Source organism: Ursus arctos, unplaced genomic scaffold (assembly GCF_023065955.2).
Source record: "Ursus arctos isolate Adak ecotype North America unplaced genomic scaffold, UrsArc2.0 scaffold_26, whole genome shotgun sequence".
Classification (NCBI taxonomy): Eukaryota; Metazoa; Chordata; class Mammalia; order Carnivora; family Ursidae; genus Ursus; species Ursus arctos.
Genome location: NW_026622941.1, coordinates 37,948,204 through 37,974,505, shown reverse-complemented (window position 1 = coordinate 37,974,505; position 26,302 = coordinate 37,948,204). Strand labels below are relative to the sequence as shown.

The window sequence follows — 26,302 nt, the reverse complement described above, 5'->3', positions numbered from 1 at the left end:
ACCCAGGCACCCCTATGGTCCCTTTCTAAAAACATAACTACAATACGATTCTGACACTAAAAAGAAATGAACAATTATTTTAAGAGCATCAAATATCTAGTCAATGTCCAAAAGTCCCCAGATTTTATTTTTTACAGGTATTTGATCAAATTGGGATCCCAAACATGATACATTTGTATGTTACAATTAGTTTATATGACTCTTTTAATCCGTAGGTGCCATCTCTCTTTCTCTTTCTCTCTCCCAACTTACGTGTGAAGAAAATCCAGTGTTTTGTCTGTTGAGTTCCCCACGGTCTGGATTTTGCTGATCCTGCCCCCAGAAGGCCATGTAACATGTTCCTCTGGTCTCTTGTTTTATTCCAAATGGCGTTTGGTTACAGAAGCTTGGAGAGACCTGATTTTTCTAGCAAGAACACTTCATCAGAGGTGCTGTGTGCTTCCATACGGAAGAATCTGGCCATCTCTTTTTGAGAAATTGGCATTATAGTTGATCATGGCTTAGATTCATTACTTTGCTGAGGATTGCAAAATGATGATATTCTAATTTTATTACTCGTTCACTGATTAGTCAAAATTCTCCTAAAAAGAGAGGTCACTAGCTTTCCTAAGGTACAGTTTCTACACATACAGGGAGAATAAATGCCTTTTTCTATGTGTTTATTTGCCATAAAAAAAAAAAACAAAACCAACTAGTGGGCTGTTTCTCTAGCATCCTCCAGAGGTTATCAGCAGGGCTTTTCCTTGTGGTTGCTTAATTTGCTTTATTTTTGTTTTCTGAGTACAGACTCAGAAACCAGACTGCCTGGGATCCCAGCCTCAGCTTGGTCCCATAACTTTGAGCTAAGCAGTTAATCCTGTGGAGCCTCACCTTCCTCCCTTATAAATTGGGGATAGTTAATGATGTCTTCATCATGAAGTTGTTTTGAGGATTAAATGAAAATATTCATAGCCCTCGGGAAAATGTTTGGCACGTCGTGAGCCCAGTATAAATATTTGCCACCATGCGCGTTACTGTTGTTTCTAAGTGGTCCTGAGTGGATTCTATGCGATGGTATTTTGTCAAAGGTCTGCAAAGAATTCTAATGCCGAGCCAATGTAGAGAACCACAGGACTGTTGAGTTTTAAAGAGATAATGTTTACAAAGCAGGGGAATGAAATGATTACATTTGTGCTTAAAAAAAAAAATAGCCCAGGGATTGACTCCCTGCCCCCTTACTCACTAGCCGTGCCAAGCAAATTAACCTCTAAGCCTTGGTTTCTTTAGGTTACTAGTAATGTAGGAATAAGATGAATAATAGTGCAGGGCTCACAGACTGGCTATGAGGATCGATAATTCTGCAAGCCCGGTACATAGTAAGTGCTCGATAAGGGTTCACTGTGATTTGTTGAAAAACTGCACCACGGGCCACAGTCCGTGTGCCCAACTGACACCCCTCTCCCCGCCCAGATGCGTCTTTCCGCAGAACTAGTTGGTGCTGCCTTTCCGCATGTCTTTATTCAGATCAAAAAGGCAAGTTCTAGGAATTCAGGAAAAATATATTCTATACCAACAGCTGGAATAGAAAGGATCTGTGCTCAGTGCGGTGACCGGCTCTGTAATCTTCCAGTCCGGTAGTTCATAGTAGGACCTTTTACCTGCAATGGTATATTAAAAGGGAGAAACTTCAAATTGGCTAAGCAAATAAATAAAGGCCATTTCAACAGCTCCGTGTCCAAACCCAGATGGATTTTCTGTTATCTCATTTGGGCTTCCTGCTTTATCAGATATTTCTTCCGTCTTCCTGTTGTATGGCTTTACATCATTTGTTTTTGTTATCTACACATCATAAATTGGGGGCATTCCATTTGAGGTGCTGTGTGCTTTAAAAAGAAGGTATTTTGTTTTTTAATATCCTAATTTGTCAACCATAAAGACAACAGACAAGATCGTCTTTAAGAGACAGATGCTACCGGATGAATTATTGATCAAACCATAAACAAGTTGGAAGATGAAATGCATTTGCCAAATCTACTTTTTTTTTAATCTTTTCCAAACTTCTCATCCTACAATCCTAGAGATGTGCAGTAGTAGAGAAAGAATGTTACATACTGCAGGTAGGCCAACTGGAATAATCGGAAGCCGTATTTTTTAAGGCAGTAGTTCCCAATATTTCCAGTACTGAGATCCTCCTTTACGGTTTCCTCTCCCTGTGGGCCCTGTGTTAAGAAAAACTGAACATATCAACCTGCATTTATCAATATTTAATTTACTTCCCCATATTTTATTAATCAAAGTCATCTATAACTGCCACCCGGAACATTCAGTCAGTACGAGACAGCCTGGGTTGCTATGCTGAATCGCTGTAATTCCAGCTAAAAGCAAGAAAGTGTTTCCTTTAAAGAAACCATCTTTCATCTGAAAACAGACATTGTGTTTTTTCTACCCCAGCATGAGAAATGGGGGTGACAATCCTGACATTCAGGGCCCTTTAATCTGTGGTTCCAGTTTATGGTAGGCAGAATAATGGCCCCCCCGAAGATGTCCGTGTCCTATTTCCCAGAACCTAGGAATATGTTAGGTTTCGTGGCAAAGGGGAATTAAGGTTGCTAATCGCTGATTTTGAGAGGGGAAGATAATCCTGGACTATCCGGGTAGGCCTTAATGGGATCCTTAAATGTGGAAGCAGGAGGCAGAGAGGCGGTGGCAGAGTGATGGGATTGGATATGATGGGAGAGAGACTCAACCAGCCGTCGCTGGCTGTGGAGACGGATGGAGCCAGGAGCCAAGGAATGGGAGCAGCTTTTAACTGGAAAAGACAAGAGACCGGATTGTCCTTTAGAGCCTCCGGAAGGAATACAGTCCTGCAGACACTTTGATTTGAGCCCAGTGCAACCCATTTTGGACTTCTTTCCTCCAGAATTGTAGGATAATATACTTATCTTCACCTACCAGTTCATGGCAATTTGTTTCAGCAGCTGAGAAAACTGCCACATAACCTCTTTCCCCAAACTCTTGACCTCTATTTCCCTTACGGGCCCTGTGCTCTGACCAAGGTGACTTCCTCAATGGCTCCGCGGGGAAGCTTTCCTGCCTGCTTTTTTGTTTATGGTCTCTCTCATTAGGACCATGAGCCATCTCACGTAGGCAGAGGGGACTCCTGTCTCTTTCAGGATGCTGCCTGGAGGCCTCTTCGGCTATCGGCCCCTCCACCTGCTGGGCGCATGGGATCTCTTCCCTTCCCTTCTCTTCCCTTGCACCCCCACAGTGCTGTCTCTTCTGGCACTCACTGCATTTCCCCCGGACTCCAGTTATTTGTGCACATGTCCTGTCTTCTCTGCTGGATTTTAAGCTTCTTGAGGACAGCGCTAGTTTGAACTCAACTCTAAATCCTCTACAACGCCTAGCCCACTACATTTATGGCCTACCAACTTATATCATTGCAGTCCTTTTTACGTGTGTAAATGTACATACGTGCATATATATACATATATATTTATATGCAAATGACATTATAGAACATTCGTATGCCTTCATGGGATGAAGAGGAAAAAGAACACTCGGGGTTTTTACCAGCCGCCATACAAATGTTAATAGCCCAGGCATGTCTATATTTGAGGACCAGATGAGCTCTTGTCTCTTTACAAACTGGAGGTTGAGGCATGGGTGAGTGTGGGGGAGTTCATTTCTTGATTGAGGAGATGCATATTAAACGTGGAGAGCTGTACCTGAGACATGTCCGTGCGCATGAAAAGGGTCTGAGCAAAAGAGGAATGGGAGCTCCAGGAGCAACTGTGGGGTGGTTTGGGGCCAAGAGCCCGAATTTTCCTTTAATGCAGGATCCAGCTACCAGAAAAGAATTCAAAACAGTGTTTCCTGCCAACGTTGAATAGTATCTTTTTAGAAAGAAAGAAACTAAGAATGAAACTAAACAAGTTATGACGTCAAGGGGCTGATGATACGCTTGGCTCGTACATCTGTAAGACAAGGCATTCTTTAAAAGAAAGAACTGGAAAGTTTTGTCTCTAGGATAAGAAGGTATCTTTGTGATACCATAACTTCCAGTTCTGTGAAAACAGAAAATTGTTCTTGTTAATATTTTGCCTGTTGAAGTGACTACTTTAGTTATTTTTTAAACTTTTGTTCTTCTTAAAATAAACATCAGACCCAAGAATACAGTTCCTTCCAAAGACTATCCTCGTCACGGTACATTTTTAGTTCATGTCTTCTCAGAGTCGGGAAATGAGAGCTCACGGATGCCTTTTTAGTTATTTGTATTTATTGACTGTTCACTATATGCCAGACACTATGCCCAGTGCTTTATACTGCTGTTTAAAGCCAACAATTCTGTGAGGTGGGGTCCATTTTAGTTTGGCTAGCTGAGCCATGACACGTTTAACCTCGTGCACAAGCTTTCATCACCAATAAGAGTCACAGACTCAACTTACCCGGAGGTATTTGCATCCCCAAGCCTGTTTTCTTGACCTCAGTGACATGCAGACCGTCTCCATGGGCTACTTGCTGGGCAGAGGACGCAGTGGTATCCCTCCGGGACACAGATGTCAGCTTCTGTCCTTAGATATTCGAATTTTAAGGAAACTCAGAACTGGACTTTCCAACTTTTTGGGTAACAACCCAAAACGAGAATCACATGTAACATCTAGTCACTGAACACACGCCATGAAATAATACCATTGTTGCTTGATATGTATGCTGATATTTTTTATTCTATTTCATTTTTTTAAAAATTCTGGTCAGGATGCACTAGACTGTTCACAATTCACTAATGGGTCATTACCTTTATTTTGAAAGACACTGCACTAGAACATACCTAGTCTAGCTTACACAATCACCTTTTGAAGAAAGCTCTACCATCTTATTAGGCAAGTCATTTAATTTTGGAGGCCTGTGTCCACATCTGCAAGATAAGGTTGGACCAGATTACTGATTCTTCATCCTGGCTGCACATTGCAAATATTTAGAGGGCTCTTAAGCACACTTACGTCCAGGTTCTTGCCCCCAGCATTTCTGGTAATTATTGGTGATTGTTGTGTTGGTTAACTCCCCAGGTCACTATAACATGGCACTCGAGTTAGGAATTACTAGACTAGATGATTGCTACATTTTCTTCCAGCCAACAATTCTGACTATTCTGATACAGTGCACAGAGTATCTTTTTAAAATTCTTTTTAAAGCTAATATTTGTAAGGAGAAAAGGGCAGTAAGCTTGAGCAATATCCCTTACACATTCTAGTTATATAAGGAATTGGTGTTTGTGTAAAACTCCTGATGTCCTGAGTGTACGCTCACGGATTCTGATAGTGGATATCCAGGCTGGGGCCACATACACTTTATGTTTAACGAACACCTTAGGTGATTCTGATGGAAGTGGGCCGAGAAACACTGCAATCACTTCATCTTGACAGCTGTTGGTAGTTCCCATAGTCCTCAGTACCTGGCACACGGCCTGCGGCCACTGCTCTGAAACGTTTGCTAAAAACCACACCATCGACCTGCCTGGACACCAGCACCCTCTGCCAGTGCCGCGGCTTCGTGTCCTTTTCCCTCCGTTCTTTGATTCCTTTTCTAACGTAGCCCAACTAAACGATCACATTCTGCGTCTTCGTTTGCTCCAACCATAATTACGGCCTTAAATATTAAAATCATGCTCAAACTGGGTTACTAATACTCTGGGAGGTATGGTGGTAGGTAAAACAATAGGACGAGCTTGGAAAAGCTTTAATTTTTTTTAACAACTACTTTTATAGTGCCAACTATGTGCCGATCACAGTCGCAAGGACTTTATAAAGATTAATTCGGTTGACATCTATAATAATCCTATGAGATAGGTGTCCTCATCCTCCAGTTTTATGGATTAGGACCCTGAATCCCATTTCTGTATTTCTGTAGCACTGATTCTACTCAATGTTTTGAAGGGCATTATTGCTATTTTTAAACATAAAACAAATAATGATACTGTACGGAGTTGAGCACAGAATTTCCGTTAATATTTTTTTCAAGATTTTATTTATTTGAGAGAGAGAGAGAGCGCACATATGAGCAGGGGGAGGAGCAGAGGGAGAGGAACAGGCACAAGCAGACTCTCCCCTAAGTGCAGAGCCAGATGCAAGGGTCGATCCCAGGACCCTGAGATCATGACCTGAGCTGAAGTCAGACGCTTAACCGACTGAGCCACCCAGGCAACCCTGAGTTAATATCTTAATAGGAGGTGTAAAATAAATTTGATTTGGGGGTCAGCTGCCAGAGGCAGACCTCCTGTGAGTAAAGGTTCAATCTCCTCCATCGTTAGTGGTATTTCAGTGGAAAAATTTGAGCATTTGGTATTAAGGAATTACTCAGTAAAGCATTAAATTAATCCACACAAGTAGCAATTTTCTTGAACAATGTTATATAATAATATTGTCTCTAACCATGCAAATTGAATGTATTACCTAATACAAAATAAACATTTTTTTTTGAGTTAACAAATATGTATTTGTCAATCAACTAATAAAAGACTAGTCTCTCATTTGCCAACGGACATAGGTACGTATATACCCTCATTCTACTATGGCATCTAATCAAAACTTCGAAGCTAACATTCACTTCATAGGAGGTACAGGGGCAAAATTAAAAATTAAATGACATTGTGCAGAAATCAGACAAAGTCAAAGTGGAACATTCTATAGGACGTGTCTTTTCAATGTGTCAATGTCATGGAAAAAAAAAAGCCTGTGTTTGGGTTCTCCTCTAGACTGAAAGAGATTCAAGAGACGTAATAACCACTGCAATGTGTGATTCTTTAGTGGACCCCGGTTGGAACAGCTGTAGAAAACATTTGTGGGAATGGGTATCTGTCTTAGTTCGGGCTGGTATAACGACGTACCATAGACTTTGGTATATAAACCAGTGGCTTATTAACAACAGACATTTCTTACAACAATAAAATAAATGACATTTATGAACAATGGAAATTTATCAGTTTATAGGTAGAAACTTAGAAATTGAGAAACAAATTTCTCTAGATGTTCAAGATCAAGGTGCCAGCATAGTTGGATTCTGACGAGAACCTTCTTTTTCCACCTTTCATTGTATTCTCACGCGGCCAAGAGAGGAGGGAGGAAGCAAGCTCTTCTGTGACTCTTCTCAGGGCCCTAATCCCATTCGTGAGGGCTCCAACCTCATGACCTCATCTCATTCTAATTATCTCCCAAATGACCCACCCTCTAATACCATCACAGTGGGGTTTTAACATATGAATTTGGGGGGAGGGGTCCAAACAGTATCACATGATATCAGCAAGTTATCGTCAGTTTTGTTAGATGTAATACTTACGGTTATGTAGGAATATGTCCTTCTTTCCCACATACAAAATATTTAGGGATGAAATATTATGAAGCAACTTCCTTTAAAATACTTCAGAACAAGGATATATATGGAAAAATGTTGACAATGGTTATACATTTAGGTTATGGCTACGTAAGTGGGATTACATGTTTCTTTCTACATTTTTGTTTCTTCGGTTTTCCAAGTGTGGAACTTACTAGAAATGCAAATTCCAGGGCCGCACTCTAGACCTACTGAATCAGAAACTCTGTTGGAAAGATGGCAGCCGCAGTGTTTTCACAGGCCTTCCAGGATATTCTGACAGACTCCAAATAAAGTTTGAGAACCACTGCCTTAGGGCATGGTGCTGTTAGGGAGGAGTGGTTGGTAGGAAAAGGATCCATTGGGCACTGTGATGGAATTACGGAGATGAAATATAGTATAAAAAATGAGTCCATGTGATGTAGACATGGGAGTGGGAAGTGAAGATAAGAAGCCAGGTACCCCCAGGTCTGAGAGGCATCACTGCAGCATGATGGAGGACACTTGCTCGGGGCCCAGACTCGATGTCACAGACCACAAGGCCTGATGGTGTCTCTTCTTCATGGGGGTGTCCATTGTTTGCCTCTGCCATAGAAGCTTCCGTGGGTGCTCCCACTCTTCCAAGACAGGCCCCTTCTTAGAGATCTGGGGGCTGCTCCTTAGAGCGTTGTTAGGTGCTGACAGAAGGTGCCATGTGGAATGACTGTCACCTCCCCTGCACACCTTACTCTGCAGGCTGGACTGGCCACACAGTCCCATTTTCCCCACCCAGCCTCCCACCTTAGAGCAAGAAGAGGGCCATCACGCCTGGTCCATTTCATCCTACTTCGGTAAACTAACCGGTCTCAGACTTGTCACAGGCTTACCTAAGGAATATTAGTTCATACTTGGGCACAGATTATAATCCTCCACTGAAAAAGAGCTTCATGTATAGAATGTCACCAACACGCCTTCTTTTCACTTACACCAACTATTTTATGTGGCATTCTCTAGAACGGTATTTCCCAAAATATGTTTTCAAGAGATAATGCATATGAAAACGGTCTGTGGCTCAATAAATCTGGAAAATACTAGGCTACACATGTTTAACCAAGTTCATTTCATGCAGAACTTCTCAGAGCCTCGAATCCATTAAGAGTCATTGTGAATTTCCACATGGGGCAATTACAGAACAAATCCTTACAAGTACCCTTGCCTGTTGAACGCATATACAGATGATGGCTCAGAGACATGTTTTAGGAAATCTTTCTTTAAAGTTTAATGGGTAAAATCTTGTGAAAAACTATGAATTAAGGAAGCAGTGATAAGAGGCTTTTTTGACGTGGTAGGAATGAGATATTGTTTCTAGAGTTTTAAAAACAAGCAGACAATTGTTTAAAATAATGGCAAATCCTTTCCATCCGAGCCTTAAAGATCCAAGTTTTCAAAACTAAGTACTTGTGCAGAATTCATGAACAGAAAGCCGTCAGAGATGGAGCTGCCACTGTGAACAGCTCGAGGAAATAACATTAATGTTGGGTCCAAGCATCACGCAATGCAGGGGCCCTGAGAATAGGGGCTCTGCAGCTGGCCAGTGGGTTGGGGGGATGGTCCCCATCCTATGGCAGGATAGAAGATTCCATCTATTTTCAAATGCTGGGCCTTGCTTTGTTTGTGCTGAGGGAAAAATAGTCACAGTTTCGAAGTTTTGGCCTTCGACGTAACAGTATACCTTATGCTAGAATAAGGTGAGAATCATATGCTGCTTGGATAATGTTAATTTATTCATTAATTTTACTTTTTTCTTTTCTTTTTCCAGAAGACAAGAGCCAAGTGAAAAAAGCTTTGAGTGCTCTCATTTTTTGAGGCTGGAGAAGAGGCCAAATGAACCCTGCATTTTAAGTCTTAACAATAAAGCAATCATTTCTCTCGTAACTGCTGAATAATTTAGGCTCTTTTTACCAGACAAGAGCTTGATTGCATTGCTAGGTTTCTTGACTTAAGGAGCAAGGTAGCAAGAGTAAAAATGGGCAAAGCAGCCCAGGGCTGGAAGATAAAGGCCAGGATATGTATGAAATTAGCACTGAAGGTGCTATCAGGCTAATACCATAGGGGTGAAGAGGCTCAGGGTATATTAGCCACCCAGGATGACTTAGATCAAGTTGAGAGAATTCTAGAGACATTTTCTAAAGCAAAGTGATCAAATACAGCTCAATTTTAATATAAATTATGTTTTTGTGAGTACACAACGTGAATTATGTTCTTGAACATTTATCTGAAGTAAATATACTTGGACACCTACCTTGCCAAGCACTGTGCTATGAGACATCGGGAATTCAACAGTGAATAAGATTTAGGAGCTTACTTCCAAGTGGGAGGGGCTAAGAAGCAAGCAACTACTGAAGCCACGAATGAGGGGGTAAGCAATACGAGGAAAGGAGTGCCATGATAGATTCTAACAGTCGTTGTAGCTGAAATGGTCCTCAAAGGCCTTTCAGGAGGGGACTTGAAAAGTGGGGATGGAAGCATGAAGAGTTAGATAGCCCAAGAAACAGGGCGTAGGGGATGTGGCACATTCTAGGCAAAGGGAATAGCAAGCACAAAGACCCAAGTTATGAAAGAGCTTGGCAGACTGTGTATGAACAGAGAGAAGCCCAGTGTGGCCAAAAGCATGAAAATCAATGAAGAGAGTTCCAGAAGACAACATTGCGGGGGCAGGCGGAAGCCCGATCACGTAGGACAGCAAGAGACCCCGTACAGATTTTGCTCAGGGGTAGTGGATTTTGGACTTTTGAGCTCCAGAACTGCTAAGAGAATAAAATATGTGTTGTTTTAAGTCACCAAGTTTGTGGTAATCATTACAGCAGCTCTAGGACATTAACACACCTGGGCAGGAAAAGATTTTCCCTGAGTCTACCTGCACCGCTCCCCATCTGAGAAAAACAGGACCATCATGTAATTGATACAATTTAATCCATAATACAAGATAGCGGATTCCTTTTTGATTCAGCATCTGGTCCTCGGTACCGTGTTTCAAAGAACTCACTCTCCTTGCCTCATCTGGTGTGATCAAGAACACTAGCCTGACTCATAAGAGATACAAACCACACCACTGATTTCTTGGTTTATTCACAAAAATATAAATACTAGAGTCCACGTACTCAGATCAACTCCTAAGCACTGCGTTGTCTTGCTTGGGAAATGTAAAATCAGAATGAGGCAACGGGTTTATCTCGAGGGCTAATGTTACCGAATCTCACAGCCTGGTGCATTCCCCTCCTCCCTGGGATTAGAACGTTGGCATTAGCTGGACAGGTACTCGCTCTCCTGACTCTGCTGGGACATTCTGGCAAATTCTCACTTGCAGGTACCACTGTTCTTGAGTCCTTGATGGTTGTCATCCGCTGTTTCAGCAATGTTCCTTCAGATGTGCTAAAGGATTCGACGTCCACATACAGTAACTGCTCAGAGACTTGGGTCACAGCGTCCTTAGGAACACTGGAACTTCACCTTGTCATTCACTCACGGATTCATTCAAGAAACCTTATTCAGTACTAAGTGGTATACACCGTGCTAGGATCTGAGACAGAGAGGTAAGAGGAAGGTCTTATTCTTTGCAAATTTTATGGTTTTTTAGTAGATTAAAAGCTGCTGTGTATTTCTTCTATAGAGATGATCTTGTCAATTTTTTTGTGACTTCATGAATTTCATTTTTTGCAGATTAACATTTCCTGACACTTACTGTCAACTTCAGGAATGGCCCAATTGAGGACTTACGAGCCAGTCAAATCAATCCAATGAAATAATCAATCATTCAGAAAATATTAGTCGTGTCCTGTTTTGACTGTTTTATACAAGTATTAACATTTCATGAGTCTAGGGTGATAAAGGCCGTAGCATATTAAGTCTTTGTGATGTTAACATTTTCATAAAACAGCAAAGAGATGGCCATGGATGTTAACATTTCCATAAAACAGCAAAGAGATGGCCATGGCCGTCTGTCACGAGTTGTGCCCTGGGTGGTTCCTTCCGACCAGTAGTTTTATTCTGTAATGGTGTTAAGACATTGTGATCGAGTGCAACTTCTTCTTTTCTAATTTTCTCAAGTCCCAAACTCAAAAGACTATTCAAAGAAATCACGAAGTCACAAGCACACCATCCTCTCTACTTTACACACATTGCACATCCAGCCAGTGAGCCTTGGGCGTTACGGCGCTACAGCGTTTTCACCATCATTTTCATAGAAAGACCACGTTTCGGTAAACTGTCCTTCTTGGTGTGACACTGCTGTGGTATCAGTCTCCATGGTTTGAAAATGCATGTCAATCAGAAACCGGTATAAACTAGGAAAGACTAGTGGAAGAGGGATTTTTGTGTGACCTATAACAAGTCACTCACCTCTCTTGGCTTACTTAACTAGGAAACATTATATATTTAGCTTTCCCAGTTTTAAAATTCAATGACTCTGAGAATCTCTAGAAAATATGATCACAAAAAGTTAAAGTTCTGTTTATTGGTAAGGAATCAGGTCCATCTTATGGAGACTTTCAGAACGATTTCAGACAAATTCCATTTTGAGTAATTTATAAAATAGATGCCATAAACACTGTCCTTGCTTTTTAAGCAGCTAATTCGTAATGGAAGGGAGAGGCACCATTAAATATAGCCACACCCCAAACCCACAACTACTATCGTGAAACGACTTCTTTATTTCTATTTCCTGTTTACAAAAAAAGACAAACAGGAGAGGGAGTGGGGAGGCGGGAATAATGCTTGATCACCCCCAGAGAATAGAGGAAGAGGCCACAGCCAACAAAAATGGAGGAGACTGCCTGCCCTTCCCTGTCCTTATCGGTGACACCAATGACCAAAAAGAAGCCCAAGCACGGACCAAAGGCTTAAGTTAACAAGGTCAGTCAGTTTCGGACAGTCAGATGATCTGTCCAGCCCATGAATAGGAGGAGGACAAAGGCCCTCGTCGGTTTACTGAGGCCTTGGCTGTGGGCGGGAATGGCCCCGTCTCCTGGAAGGCCTCGGCCGCCGACCCCAGGGCCCGTAGGGGCCACGAGGCGCGTACCGGGGGAAACCCCTGTGAACCACGGGGGCCCGCTGCAGATAGGGTATGGGGAAAGGGGGCACAGGCGGCTGAGGATCGATCATAAAGTCATCTTCAAAGGCAAATCCCGTCTGGGCAGCTGAGGGGACATCTGAATGGAAATAGTTGGAGAATTGATCCGACTGGAAAGGCTGGTCAGAGTAATAATACGTATCTTGGGGACAGACCACACACCGCGGCATCACCTGATGAAAAGGAAAGGGACGAGGATGCGGGGGCAAGGGCAGGTGGAGAGGTGGCGGCAGGGGCAGCGGGGGAGTCGGGAGTAGAGGGCTGCACCGGGGAGGCGGGGAGGCCCGCGGGCCTCTGCCGGCCGGCCGCCACCTCTCCAGTCCCGGGCCGGGCCTGATACACGCGCCCACGTGGTCGCGCCGCGGCAGCTCCACGCCCCAGGCGTCGGCCACGTGCGCCAGCAGCAGCTGGGACAGGTGGCGGTGCGCGCGCTCGTTCCAGTGCACGCCGTCGCGCTGCAGGTGCTGCTCCGCGTGGCGGAAGTGGAAGTGCAAGTCCAGCACGTCGAAGCCGTGTCTCTTGGCCTCGGCGGAGCTGTAGAAGTTGGCTTCGATGACCTGGACCCGCAGGGAGTCGTCCCCGGGCTGCCGCTCCTGCGGGAGGAAGCCCGCGGTGATCCGCTTGCCCACGGGCATGGCTGTGTTCCACACCAGGAGGCACGACTCGGGCAGCACCTGGCCCAGGCGCCCGAACAGGCTCCCCAGGTTCCTCAGGTAGCTCTGCCAGGAGTCCGGGCCGTACCTGGAGAGGTCCCAGAGGCAGGAGTTCATGATGACCACGTCCGGGAGGCCGTGCTCGCCGGACTGCAGCTCCTGCAGGATGGCCTCCAGGTAGCTGGAGTACACGCGCGTGAGGAAGTAGAAGCGCACCAGGTGGTGGGCGTCGCGGAACTGGCGGACCTCCCGGTACTGGATGCCGTTGTGCATGGGGCCCATCTGGCCTCCGTCCACCAGCTCGTCCTTCTCGAAGGTCTCCTCCCCCTTGGCCTTGAGCTGGTTGGTGGTGAGCAGGCAGTCCTTCTGCAGCAGGAGCACCAGGTCCTTGTACACAGCTCTCTGGACCGAGTCGCCCAGGATGACCACGAACTTGTTGTGCAGCAGTTGCTGCACTTCCGAGGCCTGCAGGGGGACCATGATGCCCAGGGCGCGGCCCACGACGTTGCTTTACACGCGGCGGGTCTTCGGATTGCTAGGACAGAAGGAGAGGTGGCTGGGAGGGACGCCCCCGGGCAGGCCCTCGGTGTGGGCAAGCCTCGGGCAAGGGCATGGAGGGTTGGCCTGGGAAGGCCACTCCCCTAAGCCTGGGAGCAGGAAGAGAGCAAGAAGGGAGCCCGAGCAGTAAGCCCTGCCTGGCCAGGCCTCACCTTGACCTGTGAACGCCTGCTCAGTGGCTTTTGGGAGGCTCAAGTTCCATCAGGTCAGAAGCCGCCAACCCCATAGGCCCTCCTTCCCTGGCTGGAGGTGACACTGCGGATGGGAAGTCAGTGTCCGACCACTGGAGGATGGGGAGGCAAACTTTGCAGCTGCTTAATAATGAGGATGGTGAGCGAGCAAGAACGCACAGAACGTTGTGATATGGTAAGCTGAAAAAGTCACATGTCACATGGGTGCCCTGTGTCACTCACTGAAACTTAGAAAATAGGTCACACTGAAAGAAAATACGCAAAAACAGTTTTTAATAGAAAAGCAGGTTTACGGATGACTTGCCTTACCTCCTTTTTTGTAAATATACTTTATATATAATTGTACATTTAATAACTTAAAAGGAATTCAATGAAATGCAATAAACAACAGAAAGGAAAAGCATGCGGCGCCTGGGTGGCTCAGTCGGTTATTAAGTATCTGCCTTCAACCTGGGTCATGACCCTGGGGTCCTGGGATCAAGCCCCATGTTGGGCTCCCTGCTGGTGAGGAGTCTGCTTCTCCCTCTCCCTCTGCTTGTGCTCTTTCAAATAAATAAAAAATCCACCCCCCCCCCAAAAAAAAAGGAAGAAAAAGGAGGAAAAGTACATGTGCCAGGTCAGAAAACATAAAAACAGATTTCTTTTAACAAGGAATCAGCTGTTTTTTGCCAACAGGCCTTGTAAAAAAGGGCAATAACACTGGAAATCATTCACACGTTACAGCTGTAATATTCTTTGCTTTCCATAGGAAGAAGATCAGAATATGCCATCCCCAAATATGCCATTTTAGCATAAGGATTATTTTGAGCTGAAGGCAACTAAGAATGGACAGACACAGGAAGAGGTCTCGGCACTTCCCTTACCTGCCTTAAAGCAGTGTATAAATTTCCCTTTGAGGCAGGTGCTCCTTCCCCCACCAGGAAGAGAGGAGTCAAGGAAGATGACAGGGAGCTGTCGCCACCAACATGAGTTTGCAGACTTCACTAAAATAGCCCCGATTTTCCATTTGTTCCCTCATATGTTTCCGAGTCTTCCCCACAATTCATCATCCCATGAAACCCAACTCTTTTTCCTTTGTTAAAATGATATATAAGCCCCTGAACCTGCTTCTTTGCGTTTCTATTCTGTGAACTCCTGTGTACATAAATATTAATAAAAATTGTGTGCTATTTCTCCTTATAACCTGTCTTTCATTCACAGGGCCCCAGACACTGACCCTAACAGGGTAGAGGAAATGTTTTTCCTCCTGAGCGCATTGCATAAAACCTTAAGAGTTGTGAAACTCATCTTCAAAACTTCAGTTTATTTTAAAGCTGACATTTACAACCATATCCATTAATGAATAAAAGGTAAAAACACACTTCAGTATCACCAGCAGATCTCAGACGGGGAGGAACATGGTATCCACTTCATACACTTACACAGGCCAATACAATCCATTGTGGTTTGATATTCCCAGGCTTCCATGCATCAGTAAGCATTTTATTTGGGGTGGGTGGAGAGCTATTATTAAATTACAGTTTTTAAAAGCTACACTATTTGTGGTTTTAAATGGGTACAAGTGCAAAAATAAAAACAGGAAAACGGGTAGTCTGTAAGAGTTGCCGTAAGAGAACAGTTGAAAATATTGGCTTCTTTTCCCCCAAAGAATCTTCATTCAAACGCTTCTGTTATCAGAAAAAAAGCTTAAGAAGAGGATAGAGCTCATTGTGGTACAACAGGATAAAACCGTAGGCAACCTCCAAATCCCTTTGGGGCTCAGGCATGCTCCTTTGTCTGCAATCATTTCTCAAACTTATTAAGTGTCTACTCAGGGCTCCACAGAGGGGATATAAAAATGAGTAAAACCTGGTCACGCCCTTCAGGAGCAGATCAGAAAGTCACTGGGAACGATGACACAGAGCGCTACGAACAGAGCAGAAACAGGTGCTGCATTCTTTCAGGGTCTTCGTGAACAGATAGTGCTCCCCTGCCCTAGACCCCAGTCTCCAAAGTGCAAAGTGAAGGGGGAACCCTCCTCCCACACTTTCTCAGGTTCTCATGGGGCTGCTCCGATGCTCTCTCTGGGCTAGCACTCTGCTCCCATCACGGGCCTCGTCCCCTACGATACTGAACACCATCCCCTTCCATTAGCGTTCTCTCCGTGGGGTGGGCAGGCAGGTCTGCTAACCCCGAGGCTCTCCAAGCAGGGTACTTTGTTTCCTGGGCCTAATGCATTCCTCCTCTGGGTGTGAAGTGCTCTATACTGGGACTGACGGGTGGGAGTCCAATCCACTACTCAAAAGCTGTGGGAACCAGAGGCACTGAGGTATACTGGCCAAAAGCACTGCCTTCGGAGCAACACTACTGGGGTGTGAACCCCAACTATTCTATTTGCCAGCTCTTTGTCCTTAGGCAGTTACTTAAGCCTTTCTCTGCCTTAATTTTCCTCATCTGTAAAATGGGACTTTGAGTGCCCACTTCACAATTTCACGTGAGGACTAAATGTCAAACAGTTAGAACAATGCCTGACAAGTAGTAACCATGGATAAAGCTTAGTTATTATAATTACTGAGCAAGTTTCAAAACACCAGGTTAATCATCTGTAGAAGGGGGCGGGGGATTTACAGAGTATTTGTCCTGTTTTTTCTGGCAGGGTCCTGTGATGGGAGAATGAGACGATCCAAGTGAAAGATTTTGAATAAAGCCAAATTAATGTTTGTTGAATGGCTACTGCACACCAGCTGTTTTACAGATGTAATCCTATTTATCAGATAATCTTTATTATTTCCATTTTATAGGGAGGGCTATTGATGTGATGGAACTAAAAGGTAAAACCACCGACGCCAAAGTCTGTCTGTGTAGGGAGACATCCTTTACTGCAGGCTGGTCTGAATCGAACAGCTCGGCTCCAGTCAGGAAGATACTTGAAGACAAGACAGAAGAGAGCTTTGCTGTGTCTTTACGTGCAGGGAGGCACCCATTTCCTCTGCCCCCCCCCCCCCCAGGAGAGGTGGTTTATGTGTACTCAGGGGGTGGGGACCCGGGGTGTGTGTGTGTGTGTGTGCTGTGAGTGACAGTATACGTATTTCATCCCATACCTGATCTCTACCTAGAGACACGCAACAAAGAAGCGACCTGGATTGTGGAGTAACCAACACATAATTCTGCAGACTCCGCGGCCTCTCACTGTTTAAGGAGTCCTGGCTGCCCTGGATCCCCACCAGTGAACTCAACCCACCCAGGTGCTGCTCCAGAGTCAAACCTGGGCAAAAACGTCTCCCTAGGAATTTCTCATTGTTCTTCTGCGGTGCAACAGGCCAGCGGATCAGCCTGTGGAAAAGGGAGGAGGAAATGACTGGAAAGAACACGCTCCAGTTCGAAGTTAAACTGAAAGGAAATTCATGAAATTCTTGATAAAGAGCACCAGGACTGTGACAGGATTAACAAATCAGACACCCCCAGGACTATATCGCCCTGGGAAAAAATCGTTTAAACCAAGATACCAAGCACTTAAAACGAAACCTAACAAAAACAAAGTTACTTTCTTGGGGGGGAGTGGTGGTAAATGAAGAATAATTGAGAGCTAAGTCTAAAGAAAGGTTGGCAAGTTCTACTTTCAAAGCCCTTTTTATTTCCAAAAAAAAAAAAGAAAGAAAGAAACAAAAAGGGGATTTGAAAACAGATTGCTGGTCTTTTGCACCTTGGCTTCAAATTTGCTCTACTCACTTATTAAAATGTTTTCGTAGCTCTTTTATAGATAAGGGTGACTCATTCATTCATTCAGTAAAGATCATTGCGAACCTGATACGGTACCAGATGGAAGGAATGTGTATTTTAAAAGCAGTCTCTTCTCTCAAGAGCAACAGCAAGGAAATGGACACGCAAGAGGCAAATACTGACGAAGGTGCCAGCAGCCCCAAAGAATGTATGCAAATGAAGCGCCAAAGCCCGCTGGAGGAGTCAGGAGGGAGGGAGGAGGTTTACCAGTGGTAATTGCAATCTGTCATTCCAACCTCAAATTAACACTTTTTTTTAAAGAGCTTCACGATGATTCCTGAAATCATAATTTTTAGTTCCATGCTTTCTATTTGGATTTTGACTAAAGCTCTGACAGAAATATGCATTAATAATGGCTACTACTAGAATAAATGACTTTCGAGCATTTTGCTTAGATTGCTTCGTTTGGGGGTAATTAATTTTTAATAGCTTCGTAAGCCATGACTTATAAATCATTGACTATTGCTGTACAACTATCACCAACCAAACATGTAACATTTGCTTTTCATTAATCAATGTGTCGTAGAAATTAGGTTAATTTTTTTTTTCTTTTTCTTACTGATCTTCGGTTCCAGGAAGACAGACACAGAAATAGGTCGGCTGCTCCAGAGACCCTGCAGTGAAGTCTTAAATCAGGGGTAGTCATTAATGATTAGGATGTTGTTTTGATTAGCTGTAGGAAGTCCTTGTAACTAGTTTAAAATAGTTTCTTGCGTAAGACTAACCATTTTAATGCAACATTATGTTGAGAATATAAATAGTTCATTTCCTCCTAACTGCATTTTTGGTAATCAAATCAATGTTTTCAACTTTCCAAGATCCCCTTACATTTTAACGGAATAGATGGTACAAATACAATTAGTTTTCAGGAATTCATCTCAATGTGTTGGCATTTGCTTAGTTTTCTAGGGGGGCTTTAAACTTGTCAAAAATTAAACTGCATGTCATATAAAGTTTTCAAAGAAGAAAAACAATGCAAACTTCTCTTTGGGAAAGCTGAACGAATGGCCTGAAGTTTGCCGATTCTGAAGAGATTCATGTTTTGCTCTGGGCCAAGTCCGTTAACAATCTTCTATATAACACAGAAAAGGGGGAAATAATGCGGGCGTACTATTTTAAAAAGTGGAGTAAATTAAAAAAAAAAAAAACCACGTAAAAGTACTGTGAGATGCTGTGGTGAGTGATGCAAATTATTTGCAACTATCTGAAAGGACATTTTGAAGTTTGGAAAACATACGTAGAGGAACATAACTGAAAATCCCCTTTAAGCAAAGTTTGGGCGCCCCAAATACTTTAAGGAAGGGGCCCACTTGGAAACAACGCTAACCGCAGCTTCTCGCTTCTGTGCACGCCTGCTTGCTAAAGATAAATAGATAAATCGAGTCCTTGGGTGGAGGGGTACCTAATTGTATCCCACCCAGAGCTATCACCCCCCAGCATGTTGCCATCCTACCCTCCACCCGGAATGACACCCAGAGTGACCCTCCGAAAGACCACCACCCTGTACCATCTGAAGCTCTCTGATAGTTCCTCGCGCCAAGTGGCATGACCTAAATTTCCTATTGGACAGTTTGTACTGGCCAACCGGACTCTTAATTGGGCAGAGGCTGTAAACACCCCGAAAAATTGCCCCCGGAGGGTTACGCCCACGAACCCCCATAAAAACCCAACCAATTCATAGCTCGGGGCTTCTTCTCCGCTGCCCCTGCGTGGGTTATGAGAGGAGCCCCAGCGCGCTGGTCCCGCAATAAAGCCTCGTGTGACTGCATCAAGAGCTGTCTCTCTCGACTTCTTGGGGTTGAGTCGCCGCGTCCTTTAAGGTAGGGTGTGACACCCTCTTTCGGCCCCTTACATATCAACCACTAGAAAGTCCGATTCTAATCCCCCCACTCCAAATAACCTCACCTCTGAAAGAGGCCTCAGCTCTGCAGGCCATTAATTCAACAAAAATTTAGAAAAAACCTGTGTCTGGGGCTCTGACAGTTGTCACTCTGCAAATCTGACTCACACCCCTCCCCCCGTCCCCAACTACGGTCAGGGTTCCTCTACCCCATCCCTGTATCACCCAACTCTACCATATGGGCCATATTTCTAACTTGGCTCTTCAGCGAGTCCTCACACCCCACATCTAACATCCCAAACACACGTGAGACAAATGGAAAACTGAAACTAGTGGGTTTCAAAGTGGGCTCCACGTAACCACAAGTTTTCCTTGTGGAGGCAGAATCCCTGCAGACCTTATCAATTTGTATTATCACCTTCCCTACGGGGCCACCATCTTAAATCTGTGATTCTTTCACAGTAAAATACCCACAGAATTTCACACACTTGGAGAGTGAAAATTACCAAGTTTATAAAAATCCGTAAGGAGCATATTTTTCCCATAGTAATAGACTAATAGAAAATGTCCCTATGGGCTTTAGAAAGAAACGCAGGTGACATCTTTACGAATGAAGTGGGGGTTCATGATACCTGATAGCAGGTAAATTCTCTAAAAACTAAAGATAAACTATGGAGCCTTTATTCAAACAGACCCATTAAACAACAACAACAACAACTTTTGTTTTACAAGAGGATCTCCTAAAGTAGAAAAAAAAAATCAAAGCAATTCATATGAACAAAAATAGGATTTCCATCATGTAGAGACTTTGACTCACTTCGGCATTCTGGTCTCAAACCACTATTTAAAACTACATCGCTAACTCCCCACCTATTACTCCCCGAAGACTGCAAGATAACGGAAAGGCCGTGGGCTGGCTTTCCCTTCCGGGAGACAATGAAGTCAGACCTGGACTCTGGCCCCAAACAGCCGTGTGCTCTTGGGCTGACTGCTCACTGTGCTGACCCACCAAGTTTCCTCTGGTGTCAAACGGGGGTAAGATCACCTACCTCACTGAACAACAGTGAAGACGAAAAGAGATCACGTCAGTGTCTCTCGAGGGCCTAGTACGGTGCCTGCCGTGCATTAGGCAGCTTCAAACCTCGGGCTCCGCAACCCCTCCCCACGGGGACTCCAGAGAAAACCCGAGCCTGCAGACAGCACCTCCCTCCCGTTCCCTCCATGGAACCTTCCAGCCCAGTCCCTTCTCCTCCCTCCGCAGGGGCAGAGCTGTACCTCCGCAGGTGTAGAGGTGACTCCTCAGCTCAGCTGGTTCGCCCTTCTTCCTCCCCAGGAACTCGGCTCCAGAATGTCCCCTGGAGAGGGGATAATTATTCATTCTACTTTTTCTTCACTCTCCTTTGGCTGGTTCCTTCCTTTAAGCACTAAACACATTCTAGTTTCTTGCTTTAAAAAAGAAAGGAAACTTCTTTGACTCCACCTCCAGGACAGTCCTATCTTTTGCTTCCCCTTCAAGGCCACTTTCAAAAAGAGTTGTTTGCACTGCCTGTGGCTGGGTCCTCACCTCCCACTCACGCCTCCTTTTACTTTAATGAGGCTCCCAACTCCACCAAACCGGAGAAACAGTGGTCAGTAAATCACCAGTGATTTCCCGACCGCCCCTGTCAATGGCCACCTCGTGGTCCTTATCACCCTAGCCGCATTCCCAGCTCCTCAGGGCCGGGGCGCCCCAGGTGACTCCCTTCGGAAAACTGCCCGAGGCTGACACCCTTGTCTCCCGGCTCACCTCCCCCAGGATCCTCTGTGAGTTTCTCTTTCTCGGGCAATTCCCCAACTGTGGATCTCTCTCACGACCCACTAATCGGCTCCTTTCTTCTTTTCTTCAGCCTTCTTTCCCTGGGTAAACCCATCCACTCTCACGGCATCAGTCAATACGGTGGTCATACTTCTCAATTTGCCCCAAAGGGTTCTGGCTGACCCCCTGTTTTCTCAGTGCAATTAGTAAGGGCACCCCTCCCCCCACCAAAAAAAGTCCCACTTTGGATGGAAACAAATTATTCGGTGCCTTATCAATCACCATTTGTATGCAGATGACTCCTGAATGGTGGCAAGCCCAGTGGCTCAGAGGGGGGCCTGGAGGCAGCCCCCTGGGTTCATATCCGGTTCCACCGCGGAGGCCCCTTTGCTACCTGGGGCAGTTTAAGTACATTTTATTTTTGCACTTCAGAACCCTCATCAACAAAACAAGAATAATACTATGAATTTCTTAAGAAGCGAGGGTTAGCTGAACAAAGGCATTAGCGTGAGGTCTGCCACATTTTTAAGTGCTCAATAAATTGAGCCAGCCCAAACTTGTCTCCTGAATTCCAGACGTATTCAGGTGAGTAGAATAAAAGTTCCCAGGGGGTGGGAAGGGGGGAGGGGGCAAGGAGTAACCGTTCGTGTGGGCCTCTTATCACTTTCAAATTCTCTAGTTGCCCATTTATCCTACCATCAAACCGTGGCTGAATTCCTAAAATAATTCTCTTGTGACCTTTGGACAATCTTCCTAAAGGTAAGAATGGAGCGTCTGTGGGAATGACGGCGGCACATTCTTGCTGCGCGTGCCCTGAGAGCTGCTGTATAATTTATGCGTGCGACACAGGCTGGGGATGACCAGGTGGAAATGACCTCTGCATCTGAAATGCTTGGATCAAGTCATTTTTATGCTTCGTGACTGTGGCTGCTTCCACTATTCCTAAAAACCTCAAAATCCTTGAGCGTTAGCCTGGATGGAGAACCGTTCAGCTGTGTCTTGGCATTAAAAAATGGGATGTAATTCCTGAGGCTATGCTTTGGGGAGGAGGGTGTTGCAATATATTTTGGGAAGCTGAGCAGTGACCAGTTTCACCTCTGTTTTATTAGGTTTTATGATGAACTTTTTTACTTTCCATAAATTACTCTTCATTCTTAAGGAAGTGCGTCTTCACTCTGAAAGACTTCTGAAATGGTCTGGTTTTTATGTTGTGTTTTCTGACCTAAAACATGATCATCTGGGGTTTTGACTTTCGTGTCTTCACTTTCATTTGATCTGCTAGCATAACTCCCGGCATTTTGCATTTAGGAACTTTGGTTTTTAACCTGGGATATGATGTTTCCTCCTGTGCAGCTCCCCAGGGCCTGTGGGTGAATTTGGGAGCCCGTGGATACCCAGAGGGCTTTTTCTCCCCTCTTCATGTTTGCTCTGGGACTTAGCATCAGGGTTCCCTAACCCCCTCCTCTCCTGAAATTCTGTTTCTGCCTTAAGATCCAGTTTCAGACCACGTCTGTCTGAAAGTCTCCCCTTTTTTCCCCAGACAGAGAAGTCTGCTGCTTCTGATGGCTGCCCTCATCGAGCACTTGGTTCTATTTTGTACTATGATTAACCACACATGTGCCCTTCGACCCCCTTCTATCCTAGTCCTGGCTGGCGGAAGTGGGTCTCACCCATCCTTCTACGCCTCGCAGCCCAGTGCCTTCTGCATAAAGGTTACTGTTTACTGAGCAGTTACTATGTGCCAGGCCTTCTGTCCGCCCACAGCCTACTGAGGTAGAGACTCTTACATTCTCCATTGTATGGTTGAGGAAACTGAGGCTTGGAGAGGTTACGTACGTCACCCAAGGCTGTCCAGCTAGCAAATGGCAGAACTGGTCTGTCATTGCCAATGAATCTTCTGATGGATGAGATCAGCTTAAGATAGTTTTGTTTCTTTAGGAGGAAATATGGCTCCGGAGCCTGAGCTTTTAACCCCAGCTATAAATATTAGTTGAGATGGAGAGGAAAAAAATAGTCTTATCTAGAAAAAAATATTTGCATATCGTTTTCCTTTTCATTCTCTGTGGAAAAACAAAGCAATGTTTTGTACACAGGTTTAAGGCTTTTTTCCCTGAGGAAACAGAGCAGGGATGAAGTTAACTTAGTTGGGCTTCCATCACTGATCGTTAACTATTCCTCCTCATGGGTCAGTGGAAAAGTCAGTGCCGCGCTCACGCTCTGTGCGCCTCAGAGTTTTTCAGACTTCTGCTGACTACTCCAGAGTCTAAGTGGTCGTTGAATAAAAAGTTCCCACGGTTGAAAAGGAAGGGTGAGGGGGAGCCAATAATGACTAAGTTGCTTTCAACTGATGGACTGATGCACAGGTGGGATTCTGAAAATTCTGTCTCCAGGAATGGCCACAAAAGCCAACTGAATGGGTGATGGGAACGTTAGGCTGAGTCGCAGGCTGGGGTTTCGCCACCTCCAGAGCTCACGTCATCTCTGTGAGAGATGCTCACCTCAGCCTTTAAATGGGACAAATGGCCTCCAAAGCTCCTCCAAGGAGATTGCACGAAAGAGCTTTTAAAATGGACGTTCTTTTATTATTGCTGTTATTATTATTAACAGCAGAGTATCTGAGCGCTGAGTGCAATAGCGTTTCTATGGGAAACAAAGGTTTTGAATTTAAAGATGGGATTCTAAGAGCTAGTCTCTGGCTGCCTTCTCCCTGCCCATATTGTGTTGTAGAAGGATCTGGAAGACCTGTGTTCCCACGGCTCTGTGTGTTGGCAGCAGGACTGAGGATTTCGCCAGTTCCAAACGCTACGGCTTGGAACCGGAAGAGGGGCAAGGTCCAAGAGGTGAGAAGTTGAGCTGGAGAAAGGGACGTCTGAACTCTCTGACACTAGTTTTTCCAAGTCATGTTTTCCTCCCTTCAGCTCAAAGTTTGGACCCACGAGCTTCTCTTCCTGCTGGTAACGTTCAGAGCAGCTCTCCACTTCTCCCCTCTCCCTCGGCAGCAAAAACAGGTCCACGGCTCTGCACTGCCTGCCTTAGGGTTAATTGTGGAAATCAGATGACATGCTCTGTAAACTTTCCAAATGTTAATTCTTGTTATTCTGCACCAGAACCACCTCAGCGTGTTTGAGGGATGGGTTTTACTCCTCAGGAGAGCTTTCCAGTCGAATGAAAGCCTTCATTTATTACGTAGAAACACTAATTTCACCTGTTATTCAGTAACATTCAGTAGCCACTTCGCCAGGGTCTTACGTGTTTTAGCTACCTATCCGTTCCCCTTAAGAGCCCTGTGACATCAGTGTTCTCTTTTTCTCCACTTTACACATTCGAAAAATTAAGTTGGGAAGACTGAGTCATCCGCCCAAGGTCATCTATCTATTTTATGAAAAGCAGCGCGGGGAGTCAAAACTGCCGCCAAGCCTCTGTGGTCAACCACAACATACAAGATTGCACACACAATAAATGCTTCGCGTCCTTTCTCCTGTTCACGACTGTCTGTCTCTCTTTGCTGTACGTCTTTACAGACAGAGTAGTTTATCAATCACGAATCCTTATCACAAAGTAACAGTTGTCCCGTTCCTTAAGGGGGGGTGGGGTGGGGTGAAGGGGTTAGGATGGTGATCTCGCTGGGCAGTAAGTGCCCAAGAAAGGACGATCCTAAGAACGGCTGCTCAGAAACGTGAAGTTAATGCCGAAAATAAAATGGGAAAACTGGAAAGTACTTACTCACTAAGGTAACTGGTGATTAAAAAGTGTACCTCTCAGGTGACTCTAGGTCTCGTCCCTCGACAGACTCCTTTGTCGGCTGTCGATCCGAGGGCCGGGTTGGCGAGCCCCGGGCCCGGCTGCTGGGCAGATGAGTTCACGTCTGGGTGCTGCTGCTGGGTGCGGGAGCCCGCCGCTGGGGAGAAGATGCCATTTCCGGTGGCACGGGAGGCAAATGACACGAGTCAGCATTTACTTCTTTGTATTAGGAAGCGGAAGACTTAATGACCAAAGCTTGAAGACTCGACCCATGTGACAGCACCAAGTGGCAAGTAAATCCAAAATGCAGCGTTTTCCTGGAATCTGGGGCTGAGCTGCTTTTCTTTTCACATTTCTCAGTAATTTGGGTGTAGCTTATAGGGGCTCCTAAACTTCGTTCTGTTTTAACAGTTCAGACCCTCGGCTCCTACTACCTGGTGTGTGCTCCCCGCCGAGAGAGCAGAGTGGGGAAGGAGAGAAAGACGGGCGGGGAGGGGAGAGAAAGGGGAAGTGAGAAAAGAGAAATAAGGAAATGATGAGAAGATTGCTCCCTTTTCTAATTAATTTTTCACAGTAATAATGCTGTGCTGCATCAGTGTACACGAGCGCTTTCAGATCCTTTCCCTTGACCTTCCCACGGCCCTGCGGGTGGAGGAGCAGCCCCGTCCACGGCCGCAGAGGACTACAGGCCCCAGTGAGCACAGACCCACGAGGACCTGCTGGTCCCCCCTGCTGGTCCACGCGAACCCCGCGGGAACTGGGGGGGCGTCAGAGGGCGGGGCCTTCCTGTGGTTAGATAAGCACCGCGCTTTGTTTTCTTGGGTTTGGAAGGACATGATTTGCAGCCCCAGGACTTCCCCCTTCTCTACAAATACCAAGATGAAACAGGAGGAGGAAAAGAAGCAGAAAAAAGGAAAAAGGAGGAAATGAAGCTCTAAGAAAGTTCTTCCCCAAACCGTGGACCCTCTACGGTGTTTTAAACACTTTAGGACCTCCCATTTCCCCATCCCATTTAATGGTCTAAAAGAACCCGTGAACAAGAGTAATGGGCTCCAGAACAGTCCAGAAATACACGCCCTCGGCACTTAGTTTTTGTTCGTTTTTTTAATACTGTGCTACTTAGTTACATTGGCCATGAAGCAACCCAGGCTGCCTTTTCTTGAGAAATGTTATTTTTTGCTACTTTACTGAATACTCAGTGTGTGGCTCACAAATTCCATCCATGACACATTGTTTTTATTCTCTTATCGATAGCCATAAATCAAGTTATTTGGCATTTTTTCCCACGATTTTTCATTCACTCGTTACGTG

The 26,302-nt window shown here is 45.1% G+C and overlaps 1 protein-coding gene across 2 annotated transcripts; it reads right to left on the bottom strand.

The window, feature by feature from the left end:
* Positions 1 to 7,022: 7,022 nt before the first annotated feature.
* PCED1B (PC-esterase domain containing 1B) lies at positions 7,023 to 25,529 on the bottom strand. 2 transcript variants are annotated; one of them, XM_057318938.1, is made up of 3 exons: positions 24,974 to 25,529; positions 20,731 to 20,810; positions 7,023 to 13,642 (listed from the first exon to the last, which is right to left on the bottom strand). In XM_057318938.1, the coding sequence occupies exon 3, from the start codon at positions 13,585 to 13,587 to the stop codon at positions 12,310 to 12,312; it is 1,278 nt and encodes a 425-aa protein (XP_057174921.1). In that variant the 5' UTR covers positions 13,588 to 13,642; positions 20,731 to 20,810; positions 24,974 to 25,529; the 3' UTR covers positions 7,023 to 12,309. The 2 variants fall into 2 exon arrangements, with proteins under 2 accessions (XP_057174921.1, XP_057174922.1); XM_057318939.1 differs by lacking the exon at positions 20,731 to 20,810.
* Between the last annotated feature and the right edge of the window lie 773 nt (positions 25,530 to 26,302).